Genomic DNA, 14,682 nt, shown 5'->3' on the forward strand with positions numbered 1-14,682 from the left:
GTTTAAAAGGAAGACTGCGATAGTGCATTCCCCATAGAAACAAAGAATGGAACAAAAGAATAATAAAGACACCTCAACTTTTCCTCATTTATGTAGGACAGTCTTATAATAAGCATCCAGATATCCTCCAGTCACACAAGCTGAAAATTGTTCCACTTTACTGCAGTTCTGTAACCATATGGGAACCAATCCTTTCTGTGGTCTGTGCACATCCAAAATTCCTGCTGAATGACCCGCCCTGGGAGCGAGTTACCAGTGACCCAGGGCTGGGGCAGCGGGAGGGTGCAGTTGGGGGGAGGGGGAGAGCCCTGGGCTGGGGTGGGGGGCAGCCAAAAATTTTTTTGCTTGGGGCAGCAAAAAACCTAGAGCCGGCACTGCTAAGGTGCCACAAGTACTCCTGTTCTTTCTTTGAGCTATTACAGTACAAAGTTTGGCTTTTATTAGATTTTTTTTTTTAACCACAGAAGTATGAGCAAGGGAGTTATCCCCTATCTTTCCAATTGTGCTGTTCTGTTTTATGTCTCTTTCCCTCTAGAAGTCACTTCCTGAATTCCAAGAGTTTTTGGAAGTTTGGCCTTTATCTTTTCAGAGAGACTGCAGTACATGAGAATTCATGCATAGGACTACACATTATAATCTCCAACGAATAACTTGTAAAGATGATTTGGAATGCTAGTCTTGTTCCACTTTAAAAAAAAAAAATTCCAAGAAGAGAGGATAAAACTAGCCTTGCTAATATGACCTAGCAGTTCACAGAGTAGGATAGTAGAACCAGGAATAGAACCCAGGTCTCTTGACTTCTAGTTTAGTGCTCAATCTACTAGACTGCAGTATCTCTGAGTACTTCATCAAACTATGAACTGAAAGAGTTTAAAACCAAAAGGGACTATTAGATCATCTAGTCTGACCTCCTATCAGTGCTTAATTTGTGCCAGGGTTGAGCCCCAGCGCCTCTAGGCTTGGCAGTTCATAGCCCCAGCACATGTGGGCTTCTCCATTCTGAATGTAAAATAATTGCTTGAGCCCTGGCCCCTCTTTCATTACAAATTAAGCACTGTCTCCTATATATCAGCATCCATTAAATCATGATCAGATACCCCTACACTGAGCCCAACCTCTTGAGTTCAATTAAAGCATTTCAATCCTCAGGAGACTGAACAGCTGTGTGAGACAGGCAGAGAACAAGGAGAGACCAAGGTGCCACCTGTGCCCAAGGCTCCTTTAATGATAGGGAGTTGGTGGCGTTAGAGATGCTTGGCTGGTCCCAGCAGACAAACCACATCACAGGCTCAGAGGAAAGGCAAAAAAAATAAATAAATAAAAGGTCCCTGCCCATCAATCTGGGGGGAAACGTCTTTATGGCTCCAAATCTGGCAATTGTTTAGACCTTGAGCAATACAGATTAGCCAAGGAAAGAGGATTTTTTGTACCATGTCAGAGCAGTGGCCTACTCCATCTGGTGTCTGGTTGCCAGCTGTGGCCAGTCCCTGAGAGGAAGTGGGGTGGAGGAGGTCCATAATACATCTGGTCACTTGTGCAGCAGGGGGAAATATTCCTTCCTGGGACCCCGCATGCAACCAGCTGAAGTCTTGATGCATGAGATTTGATTAGAGTCATTGTCATAATGTAGAGCTGCAACTATTATGAGAATGGCAAAGGCAATGCAGAGCTTCCTGTACTCTCCATGGCCCATGAAGGCTGAGAACAAACAGTAGGATTAATAGATTTACAGATTCCAAGGCCAGAAGAGACTCCCACCACCATCCAGCACATGGGGGAGGGAGGGGCACATTATTTATCCCAGAGGCTGGATTAAAGAAAATCCTTTAGAAAGACACCAAATCTCCTTTTAAAGACTCCAAGTGATGGAGATGGAGGACTCACCCCAGGTGAGCTGTTTCAATGTTGAATAACCCTCACTGGTAGGACACTGAATCTTATTTCAAGGTTGAACCTGTCTAAATTCAACGTCTAGGCATTGGATCTTGTTGTTCCTTTGTCAGCAAGGTTGAAAGCTACCCTGCTATCAGATTTCTTCTCCGTGTGTAAATATGTATACATAGTGATTGAGTCACCTCTCAACCTTCTTTTTGATAAACTTTTAGATTGAGCTCCTTAAGCCTCACATTTTAAGATATGTTTTCTAGCCCCTGGAAAATGTTTGGGGTCCTCCCTTGAACTCTTTCTAATATTTCCACATCCTTCTTGATGAGCAGACTTCAGAAGTGGATGCTGTACTTGAGCATCAGTCTTACCAATACTGTGTACAGAAGCGAGATCACTTTCAACTTGATATACCACTTTTTATATTTAGCCATTTTTGCCACAGCATTGCACTGCGAGCTCATGCTGAGGTGATTATCTACAATGACCACCCTAAGTCCTTCTGAGACGCTTGTTTTCCAAGAGTCTTTTGTCCTATAGGCATAGTTTTCATTCTGTGTTCCCAGCTGTATTACCTTGCATTTGGTTGTATTAAAAAGCATTTTTTGTTGGATTGTGACCATTTAACCAGGCAGTTCAGATTACTTTACAACAGTAACCGGTCCTCTTATTATTTACTTCCCCACCAATCTTTAACTGTAAACTTTACCCGCAAATATTTTTGTCATCATCTGACCTACCTTCCATGACACCATGCCAACAGTCATTAATTTTAATTTTAGCCTCCAAGTCTTTGTTGATGGTCTCAAATTAACCATTGCATTATTGTACCTGGGACTGATGTGTTGAAACTGTGTTGGCAATCCTCCAATCCTTTGGAATTTGGTTTTCAAGACTTGTTACACATTAATATTAGTGGTTAAGAGCTCTGCTAAATCCTTTAAACTCTTGGGTGTAAGTTATCCAGGCCTGTTGATTTGAAAATGTTTAATTTTAGCAGGTGCTGCTTCACAGCTTCCTTTGTTCCTTTCTATTCCATCCACAGCATCATATAGGATGGATATAGCCTTCTGCTTTGTTCCAAATGCAGAACAGAAATATTTATTAAACATTTCAGCCTTTTCTACATTATTATTTACAGTTATACCATCTGTATCTAGCAATGGACCTATACCTGATCTAAAGTTTGGGTTTATTCCCCTAATGTTTAAAACATGCTCCTTTATTATCTTAAACCTATTGGCAACCAATATTTCACTTATTCTTTTAGCTTCCCTTATCAGTTGCCTATATTTTTTCACTTATTCATTGCTGTTTAATTCCCCTCTTTATATATAAATTCTTCATTTTATTGCCATTTCCACATCTTTTAACTAGGATAACTTTTTGCCCAGTATACCTTTTTTTTGGTATGTCTGTGGAATTGTGGGGGTTTTGGACATTCATTAATTTTTGTTAAAACTTCCCACTTTTTAAATTTATGTTCTTGGTCAGTTATGCTGACAATTGCTTTAAGTTTTGGAAAAATGGCCCTATTACTGACTGATGCCATATTCTCTTTGCACAAAATAAATGTAACCAGATCATGATCACTGGTACCTAGGCAACTAATTTTTAATTTTTTAAATGTATACGTTTTCTCCCTCATATTTTTAAGTGAGGGTTTTATTTTAACGTTAGTAATAAAGTATAGTTCCTATCCTGGGACTAAGTCAGATTCTGCTCATGAAACCCTTTGAAATCAGTGGGTATTACTGGTGAAAATGAATGCTGAATTTGGCTCTACACATGGGCATAGGTTGTTTGGTGGCTTGGTTAACTGCTTGTCAGACTGATTTGATGACTTGCTAATTTACTTATTTTTTAAAAAATATTTAGGAATGAATGAATTCAGGTAGCTACACTTGTGCATTATGTGCATATCTCTTAGAGAAACTAATAAGAGACTGGAGATCCACTGGCACAACCTATGCCTATGTATGGTGTTAGCATTTTTTAAGTTGTCATCCTTTTTATTTTTATTTTTTTTCCTGTAAGGCCCCAAAGAATGAATTCCCTTTATTTCTCCCCACTTTTCAAGTGTGTTATCCAGGTACAGAATGTTTTAAATTGGGGCTTAGGAGCCGTCATCCTTTAGCTTCATGGTAGGTCATCATTATTAGCCCTTGTTGCAGTCAGCCCATCCACATCACATGCCAGGTAATGGCTGCTAACAGCGTACTTCGCAAGTATCTAAGAGCAGAGAAGCAGCCACCTGATACATATGATATAATCACACTTGCTACTGCTATTATTAGCTTTAAGGGAGTGCTGTGTCACAGCCATTTGTCTTTTTCCAGACTTCAGTAGTGCTGCGAACACAAGACTGGATTTTTCAGCAACCTTTGAACAAATTAGAGCTATTTGTGCTGAACACTCATGAAAATCTAGCTCCATATGGTGCACAGGTACATCCTTATTAGCAAGGGAATGATAATTCCTTGGTTTGTTCATGTGCCCAGTTATCTGCTGCCACTGTGCCAGCTGGCTAGCTGCGTGAGCTCACTATGCACATGGAACATGATAGTCCAGTAATAACTTAATTTATCTGTCTGAGGCATGCAAGTGAAAGAGAAGATGAGGCATGGTGTCCTTCTTAAACAGTAGATGTCAATTTTTTAATCTTCCAAACTTTCATTGCTTTTCATTGCTAACAAGATTATTTCATTCTTCCTTAGGAGTGACCGGAAAGTGAAAAAACAAGATGCTCCAACACCTTGTGAACGTCATTGCTGTAAGGAGGGGCCGATTAGAAATGGCCATGTTGGGCAGCGGCCACCATCCATCAACCCCGAGAGACTGAAAGATTTTGGGGAGGAGGACTACCTGAATGGGGACGTGAAGACTTGGGAAATGAAGATAGTGAGCCGTAATGAGGAATTGCTCAGAGATGCCCTTGACCCAGTCACTCAACCAAACAGTAGAAGCAGCCAGCCAACCTATAACAAGCTGATTCGATTTGAAGATATTAGTGCTGCAGCTTTCAAAATCCAGAGTGGTGTCCAGAAAACCCCCTGCATGGTATGGTATTTACAATGTTTTGTTCTCTGAATCTCTCTCATCTTATGGGAGTTAGTCAGAAATGACCAGGGAACGTGCATTAATAGCAGATGCGTCTCTATAGGATGATAATCCTTCCAACAATGTTAAAATTTTTCTTCCGTTTTTTCACTATCCTAAATTCTCAATTGCTTACAGTGACCTGTAGAATGAAGAATACTATTGCATTATGCACCCAGTTAAAAACACTTGCCACAAGTACTGTATCTTCTTGCTTATGTAGCAGTAAACTGTGTATTGTTGTGTCCCTTTCAACAATGTTATACTGAAGGCTTTGGCAGCACTTCCAGCATATAAACCCTTCACTTCATAACAGGCAGACATTTTTCAGCAGGGCCTCAGATTTAAATTTGGTAGCAGATGACTGTGTAATCCACTTAAAAAATAAAATTATTAAGAACCAATATCCCAATGGAAATTATGTAAAACTTTGCTGCATCCTTTATAAAGCACTTATCTGACCCATTATATTGCTGGAGCAAAAGTCAGTGTTCTGGGGTTGAGGTGATGGCTCCAGTGTAATAACCCAGCATGCACTATGTTGGAGACAACGATCTAACTGGGGTCTGAACATCATGGGATCTTTTAAAACAAAAGTGACTTAAACATCCAGAGTTAAATTCTGTATGTAGCATGCAGTGAGCAGGGGAAGTATGGAGCGCAAGATGCATATGCCTTTTCCATAGGGTTGTGTATATTGGGTCTTTAGGAGCCCAAATATCGTGTTATCTAGGTAAACTTGAATAAGCATGCATAGCTCAGGTTTGCTAGCTATCTGTTTTTCATGTGTTTTCTGTCTTGGTTGGATTTTTTCCTCAGATATTTAAGTCACAATGAAGTAAGAATGAGGTCTTTCATCACTATGTCCAAAGAATAAAATAACAGGAGAGAACACAATTCAGCCCCTTATTTTTCTCTCTAACCATTCCACACTGCCTCAAGGGGGAGAGAAAGATAGTAGGAAAAATAGATTTGTTTTTTTTAAAACAGAGAAATTTTTTAAGCCATCATCTTTCTCTGAGTCTCCCATTGTGTCCTGTCTTGTCAGTCTGTTTTAGACACAGCAGTGGCCTGATGCCCATAGCTAAGGTTTCCTATCACTTTTATATGCAAGCGGGCAGTGGAGTTAGGGTGACCAGATGGCAAGAGTAAAAAATCGGGATGGGGATGGGGGGTAATAGGTGCCTATATAAGAAAAAGCCCCCAAAATTGGGACTGTCCCTATAAAATCGGGACATCTGGTGGAGTAGGCTCACGGCTATCCTTAGGTATACGCAGCTGCGTAGGGCACCCCTGGGTCCTAGTTAGGGTGACCAGATCACCCAGGTCAAATATCGGGACGTGGGGGTGAAGGGGCGGGGCAAAAAAAAAAAAGCGGTGGCAGAGCAAAAAAACACACACACCCTTCCCCTCCCTCCGCAAGCGCTGGAGGGAGGACCCGGAGACTCAGGGGGAGTGTGGGGCCGGGGTGAGTGAGAGTCCGGCCTGGCCCCGAGTGCATGCAGGACTCAGTCGGCCGGTACCTGGAGGGAGAGTAGGGGGTGGCCCGCGGGGCCAGGCGGCAGCTGTTCTCCCCACCTGGGCAGCGGGACTCGGGAGCAGCCGCTGCTGCAGCTCCCATTGCCGTGGGGGGAGGAAGCGGCCGCTGGCCAAGCTTGGTGGCTGCGGCTCTGGCGCCCACGAACCCCCCGAGCCTGGGCCTGTTGCAAGGACCCAGCTGCGCACACGCTACGCACGCCCAGCCCCTAGCCAGTCGCATCTGGGCTGGCTGCCCAGCTGGTGCAATCCCGCGGGCGGCCCCAGAATGGGGGCAGCAGGCCCCAGCCGCCCCCGTCCCGCTCGGGTCCTGCAGGGGAACAAACGGGGCTGGGCTGCCGATGCCTCCGCCCCGCGGCCGCCGCGGGATTGCACCAGCAGGGCAGCCAGCCCAGACGTGACTGGCCAGGGGCTGGGTGCAGTGTGTGTGCTGCTGGGTCCCCGCAACAGGCCCGGGCTCGGGGGGTTCGGACCCGGGCACCAGAGCCGCAGCCGCTTCCTCCGGCCGTAGCAGTGGGAGCTGCAGCAGCAGTTGCTCCCAAGTCCTGCTGCCCAGGTTGGGAGAACAGCTGCTGCCTGGCCCCGCGGGCCACCCTCCTACTCTCCCTCCAGGTACCGCCCGACTGAGTCCTGCATGCACTCGGAGCCAGGCCGGACTCTCACTCACCCCGGCCCCGCGTTCCCCCTGCGTCTCCGGGGCCTCCTTCCAGAGCTTGTGGAGGGAGGAGGAATGGCATGCTTGGGGAAGAGGCGGGGATTTGGGGAGGGAGCCTTCTGGGCTCCGGAGCCTTTGCTTGTTTGTCCAGTCTCCCGACCTAACCAACTTGAGTTGGTATTTATTTGTCAGATTTAAAACTGCATTAAGGAAAGAAAACCAGAACAGAGTGAACTTTTTTTGTGTGCTGGATATGTAACATGTAAATAATTTACCATTTCCTCTCTGATTTTGGCTATCTATAAAAATTTCTGTGGTTTTTAACATTTATTTTGCTTAATATAACCTCTCCAAAATACATCTTAAGTCACAGGAATCCACAGAATACACATGCCTTAAAAGTTCTGGCAAGCTACAGGTTTTATGTAAGCACCATTCTTTATAAAGTCCAGACATGAGCATATCTGATGGGGGTTAGGAGAGAAAAAAGAACGAAAAAGACACCAGTGACTAATAAAGTAAAACTGTAGAAGAATATATTAAATGGCAAGTTCTATTTAAATGTGGAGAGCAGAAATGCTGCACTGACTCCTTGTACACTGATAGCCTGGGCCCTCACTTCCATGCACCTCACACAATCATTTACTTCTGTGTAAAATGCTACTGCTCAGACTTAGGGAGACCATAAGTTCCATTTTGGCTGGGACAGTCCCTTTTTGATCAGTTGGCAACAGCAAATGGGACAAATGCCCACTTCTGTCAAAGTGAGGTGTGGAGGAACATGTGTGTGTGGGGAGCGGCAATGCTAGCCCCTTGCAGGGTGGGGAAGCAGGGCTTGGGCTGGGGGTAGGCAGGGCTCTGGCAAGCAGCGACGCTGACCCCTTGTGGGGGCAGGGGCAGGGCTCAGGTGGGGGGTAGGCAGGAGCTGGGCAAGCAGCGACATAAGCCCTGTGCAGGACGAGCAGCTCTGGCCAGCCCTTCACGGGGATAGGGCTCAGGTGAGTGGCTCAGGCTAGCCCCACGCGATATCCCATTTTCCCTTACAGAAATATGGTCACCCTACTCAGACTCCAAAAGGGTGTGAAGCCGTGAGGAACCAGACAGATTCAGCAAAAGTGACTGTGGTGCAAGCTTCACTATGCTATCAAGAAACTGCCGTCACCTAGTGAGATCATCTGTAAATTGGAGTCCTCCCTCATCTTTTGCCTCTCCACAGACACTGCCAGTGTGATAGTGTTCCACGTGATGTGGATACCTGTGCACAAGGAAGTGTACTAGTGCATGAACTTGGGAGCAGGGGTAGTGGTCTCATTACAACTCATCTGCCAGCTTCCAGGTGGCAGTGACTTCATCATTGCTAGCATTGGATAGACTGGAGCCAGCAACACAAAAGTGAAAGGTTCTGCATTTCATTACCAATCCAAAGGGCCATCTAATTGCCTGCATTGTGTTTTAAACATGTTTTCTGGGCCAAATTGAAAAAGGCAAACCCATCATGTTATACACCAATGAATGTCTTCTCCAAAGTACCACTTGTGAAGAGGTCATTAGAACTATATTTTCTACCTCAGGCCCTGAGGGAAATTGTTGAGGCTTTTTAAGCATAATATGATATGAATGATAGAATATACCGTATTTTCCGGCGTATAAGACGACTGGGCGTATAAGACGACCCCCAACTTTTCCAGTTAAAATATAGAGTTTGGGATATACTCGCCGTATAAGACTACCCCTCTTCCAACGCACACCAAAAAAAAATTAAAAAAACATCAGATTTGATTTCAATATGGTAATTTTAATTCAAATGCTTATGACATGCAGGTACTTAGCAGGAAAATTGTCACTTATAAACATAAGGCTGTTTGTCATCAAACATGTAAACATAAAACAGTGCAAGTGGATTAAACTTTTCCTAATTCACTCTAAAGCTGAAAGGAAGGATAAGACAATAAACCCATGGGAGCTGCCATGCTATTTGTTTTCTAAGCTGTCAACCAAACTGGAACTGATGATGATAGGAGGAAGATAACAAACAAGAGAGAGAGAGCAAGTGCCGGGCAAGTCCCTGGCGAGTTAGCAACGCCCATCATAACTGCAAGCTACGGTATTTTTACAGGTTTTGCTGGCGTGACAGTTTCCCTTTAAAAGCCTTCAAAATCCTCCTGTTCGTCATCTGATATCATAAGTACATCAATGACATCTTGTGATACATTTGTAAGGCAGTCATCGTATGGATCGAATTCCGTATCAGATGGTGTGGTCTCAGCTTCGGCTTCCTCTTCATCTTGCCACAAGTAGTCGTCCTCCATACCATCTAATGAATTTGATATGCCACACTTCTTGAAAGACTTGATTACTGTTTCTGCATCAATATCATTCCAGGCTTTTATGACAAACTTGCACAAAACATCCAACTGTGGAGCACGCATGTTTCCTCCTTTTGTGAATGACTTTTCGCCGCTAACCATCCATTCATTCCACTGTTCTTGAATGCGATCTTTAAATGGCTTGTTTAGGCACACATCCAGTGGCTGTACCAACGATGTCAATCCTGCAGGAATAACTGCCGCATCTGTGTTTAGTCTTGCGAGCATTTGCTTGGTGCTGGGAGTTAAATGAGCCCTGAACATATCCCACACCAGGAGACTACATTTTTGAATAAGTCCACCTGGTCGCCTGCTCCACACATTATCAAGCCATAGCTTTACCCCTTCTTCATCCATCCAGCCTTTTTCATTCACATGTACAAAACAACCAACAGGGAACTTGAATTTCGGCATTGTTTTTCTTTTAAAAATAATCATTGGTCTCAGTTTGGCGCCATCAGCTGTGCATCCTAGTACCACTGTAAAACTGGACTTCTCATGTCCTGTTGTTTTAATTAAAATTGTTTTTTCACCTTTTTGATGGACAGTTTTATTTCCAACCATATCAAAATTCATTGGAGTTTCATCCATATTTCCAATACTACTTAACGCATAGCCATGTTTAGCGCGCTGTTGTATTACATATCGACGGAAACTATTTACTTTGCTATCAAGATCTGCAGGTAATTTTGGGGCAATTTTCATCTTTTGCCTCAGTACCATATTATGCCTTCCCATGAATCTAGTACACCAGAATACAGTGGCCTTAAATCTGTTGCTGTGATCTGGGTTAGATTTGGCCCACTGAAGTGCAAACAAATGTATTTTATTTCGTGTCACTACATAACCGTTTTGGCGATGCTCATTCACCAGGTCTGCTACATGTTTTTCGAGTTCTGGCCAATGTGGAGTGCCTCTTCTTAATGCACACTTACCCCTTGGCATACTCTAATGCTTTTTCATTTGCTTTCCAGTCCCGAACCATCTTTTCTGTTACTCCATATTGTCTTGCAGCAGCGCAGTTATTATGTTCCATGGCAAAGTTTACAACTTTAAGTTTGAAACTGGCTTCATATTTCTTTCTTCTTGCTGGTGGAACCATGATGGGGTTTTGACTGTTGGACATTTGTATACTGTACTGTATGTATTGGTGCTATACTGTATGAACAGGTACAGATACTGGTGCTGTACTGTATGTGGTACCCAGTATACAACAACCAGCCAATCACGGCAAGCGATGTACCTTACCGGCAATTGGCTGGTTGTTGTATACAAAGCCTGCTTGGATTGGTCAGCTCTCCCTGCCTGCCCAGCCCTCCCTGTTTCCAAGACTATCAGAGCGGTAGCGCAAACACGCCTCTTTCATCCGTCTGGCCCGCCCTTGTATCCTATTACCTCCTTCTCTGTCTCTCAGATCTCGCACATGCGCGCCTGCGCCGCTTCACTGCAGTCCTCAGGAGCGAGATCTGAGAGGCAGAGAAGGAGGTACAGTAATAGGATACAAGGGCGGGCCAGACGGGTGAAAGAGGCGTGTTTTTCTGGGCACAGCACCGCTCTATCTCTTTTTTCCATACCGTGGGCGTCCCGGACACCTGCAGCTTGCTCTGCCCTTCACTTACACCTTCCCGGTGAGGTGCCCCCTCACCTCGTCATCGGGTGGGGATGCGGCCGCGGCCGTTTTTGAGCTCCCCCCACCATATGCGGCGACCGCAGATTCTCCAGTCCGGCTCGGAAGTTTCAGCACCCGCCCTATAAGACGACCCCCGACTTTTGAGAAGATTTTCCTGGGTTAAAAAGTAGTCTTATACGCCAGAAAATACAGTAACATGCTTCAGCATCTCTCCAGTCAATTGCAACATCTTCCATAAAGCTACCAACTTTGAAAGTGGGCGTGCATGCAAATGTAAAGGGATGTAGCAATAAGTTTGTGTGATTGTTTTGGTTCTTGATGTGCATGCTGTTGTGTTACAGTAGCAACTGGAGGCCCTAGCTGAGAACAGGGCCCCATTGCACATAGGGTTGCCAATTCTGACTGGACATATTCCTGGAGGTTTCATCAAATGACGTAATCTTTAATTAAAGATTAATCTTTTGTCCTGGAGTCTCCAGGACTTAACCAGGAGGGTTGGCAAACCTAGGCTTACAGCAGGTTGGGGAAGATCTGGGAACAGACAGCTATTGTTACTATGAGGAGTATAATAGTTACAGTATACATAGGCCTCGTGGAAGAATGTAAGGAGAAATTTGAAGAGGGTGGCCTGCTAGTTAAAATGTCCCTAACACATAGTGTAGATGTAGCCTGAGTTAGTTAAGCACCTGAAAATAGCTTAACTGAATTAACTTCTAAGAAAATAAATGTCTATTTCTGCTTTCTATAAAATGCATTGCACTTTAAAAGTCCAACAATCCATAAAATATCTTTCCAAAACTGTTCAGTTGTCATAATTAATATGGTATGACATATTGCAATATATACATATAGAGAGATTTAATATATATCGTCCAACTGTATATTTAAAATAACACAACCTCTCTTCATTCACTGGCCTAAATTAGGGCCTGATCCTGCAAACCATAGTCCTTACGCCCATCTTAAGTTGGTGGAAATCAAGTCCCTGTTTCATAAAGTTGTATGCTGTTTATATAACAGTCACATTCGTACCAGATGACTGAATTTTGGTGGCAAGTGAAATGGTTTTGTTCATGTAGTGATGTATATAATAAAGTAATATTAAAAAAATGCAAACTTGCATGTGGTATCCGTATCCATGTGAGAAATGATGCATGTGTGGTATTAAGGTAAGGTGGCTCCATACAAGGAAGGAAGTCAAAAATAAAACTTATAACCTTCTTTTAAGTATTACTCTAAAAATATCTGAATTATCTTTTGCTGTAAAATATGTGACATATACAGATACATAATGGTGCGGTGTAAATGTTTTATGGACAGTTGTTTGGCATGATCTACATAACTCCCAAGAATCTTGGAAATTACACCAGACCATCATGTATTCTTTCTTAATGGAAATATGTAATACTTATATTTTGCTGGAACTGACTAATGATTGTGCTGTGGTAAAACTAGTGAAAGACTGTCTTGGAATGTAGGCATGTAAAATACCTCAGCAACATAATGATCGTTTTCCTGTGCTTTAGTATTCTAGACTTTCAAAGCAATATGGAATGGATATCTATCTAAAGAAAGAGTTCCTTCAGTACACAGGATCTGTAAAGGAGCGAGGTGTGCTTTACCTGCTAACATCTCTACAGCAGGTACGACAAATTATCCAAGCCTATAAAGAACAACAAAAAATTAAACATGCTTAATCTATTTGCAACTTCGTGCTGCAAAATTAAAGGTGATCCTATTATCTGTAAACCTTCCCTGGCTTGCTGTGTTTTCTCATTTAAGTATTCAGATACTGCTGGGTTGAGCAGCCTAGACATGCCTGTGAATAAATTAATTAAAACATAGTACTTATATCTTTGACAAATCAACAGGATTTTTTAAATGATATCTTATGGGAATAATTGAAGGAAAAGTTGGTAGTATGTAGATTTTAGAGCTTATTCATGGTGTTTGAATGAGTTGATCCTGATGCATATTATATACTACTAGACTGACAAAAAAATGTTGAAATCCCAAATCGCGTGTGGATTCTGAGAGAAGAACCTCGATTAGTGAATGGTCTGGGGGAGAATTCCAGCAGTTTGAATACTGGTTTTATCCCCCTTGTTGTATAAGATGTGTTACCTAGCTATAGAAGAAATAATATTTAGCTTAGATAGGGCACTTTAGAAGTATTGATTTTTACAGCCACTCTGCATCATTATGTTATAGAGGGGGAAAGTGAGGCAGAAAGGTCAAGTGATTTTCTCCAGGGCAGAGATGAGGACCTGATCTTGTGTCTATTAAAATCACTCTGAGTTTGGCTGTGATTTCAAAGGGAGAAGGATTGGGCCAGGGAATATTAGAGCTGGGATTCAAACTCAAAAGTTTGTGGTTCCTAGTCCTGTGTTTTAAGATCACACGACACTGTATATCTGTGCCATACCTTGATAATGTAACACTGGGGAAGAAGACTTAAAAAAGGCTAGCACAAAACAGTTGAAATCATCCACCATTAATCTTTGCATGCTTATATGACTAAGCTGCCATTTTCTGTGATACTGTGTGACCTAGAAGCAAATTTGTTTTGCAGGAGCAGCAGAAAAAGGGTGTGATAGTGGCTTCTGACAGTAACTTTTCCATGGCAGTAGCATACCATGCCTCAGAACTCCGCATTCCAGTATTTGTCATCATGTCTACTAGCACTTCGCCAGCCAGAGTGAAAATGTGCCGTGAGTATGGTGCCATGGTGATCTCCTATGGCACTACAGCCAAGGATTCCCAGATCCATGCAAGGAGGCTGGCCCAAGAGAATGGCTATCTATACCTCGAAGAGTAAGTAAGTTTTATCAGATAATTGTTCAGAATCTTCAGCTCCGTAAAACCCATTTGGTGTCGTATTTTATTACAACCGAAAATCTTGACCCTTGCTCACCAAGGTTTCACTGAGTTTCCTATGAGCCTGGGACAGACTTCCTGAGAGTCTGGACTGACATTTTTCATTTTTCTGATGAGTCCATGAGCACTGGCACTCTTGCATGGTTTCCTATCCAAATGAGGCAAATTTGTGGCTTTGGTTGGAATTTGTATTGAGCTTTTGTAATGGTTCAGAGCGGGGCCGGCTCTCGGCACCAGCAAAGCAAGCAGGTGCTTGGGGAGGCAAATTTGCAGGGGCACAAGTATCCCGCATGAGAGCTGAGAACCAACAGGGAGCCCTGGGAGCTGTAGTTCCTTGGTTAGCTCCCTGCCTATAGAGCCAGCCCTGGAGCAGGGAAAGAACTACATTTCCCAGCATTCCCTTGGCCGCAATTAACAGGAAAGGGAGGGGGAAGGAGCGTAGAACTGAAACCTCATGCTGTAGCTTGCTGTAAATGGTAGGAACAGAGCCAGCTCTAGGTTTTTTGCTGCCCCCCCACCTCAGCCTGGGCTCCTCCTTAACCCCTGTGTTGCCCCAGCCCTGCACTCCCCCCGCCCACACCCCCTGCTGCCCCAGCTCTGGCCCCCACCTGCACTCCCCTGCGGCCCCAGCCCTG

At 43.7% G+C, this 14,682-nt stretch overlaps 1 protein-coding gene across 4 annotated transcripts in view; it reads left to right on the forward strand.

Moving 5' to 3' along the window:
* Positions 1 to 14,682, forward strand: part of LOC117879994 (L-threonine dehydratase catabolic TdcB-like) — an 89,970-nt gene that overhangs the window by 44,603 nt on the left and 30,685 nt on the right. For 3 of the 4 annotated variants that reach the window (XM_034775618.1, XM_034775615.1, XM_034775616.1), the window contains 3 exons: positions 4,602 to 4,944; positions 12,697 to 12,813; positions 13,743 to 13,984. In XM_034775618.1, coding sequence (XP_034631509.1) covers positions 4,777 to 4,944; positions 12,697 to 12,813; positions 13,743 to 13,984 — 527 coding nt within the window. In that variant the 5' untranslated portion in view covers positions 4,602 to 4,776. Of the gene's footprint in view, positions 1 to 4,206; positions 4,332 to 4,601; positions 4,945 to 12,696; positions 12,814 to 13,742; positions 13,985 to 14,682 lie in introns of those variants that run through there. The other variant, XM_034775617.1, reaches the window with a different exon arrangement.

Source organism: Trachemys scripta, chromosome 7 (genome assembly GCF_013100865.1).
Source record: "Trachemys scripta elegans isolate TJP31775 chromosome 7, CAS_Tse_1.0, whole genome shotgun sequence".
Lineage (NCBI taxonomy): Eukaryota > Metazoa > Chordata > Testudines > Emydidae > Trachemys > Trachemys scripta.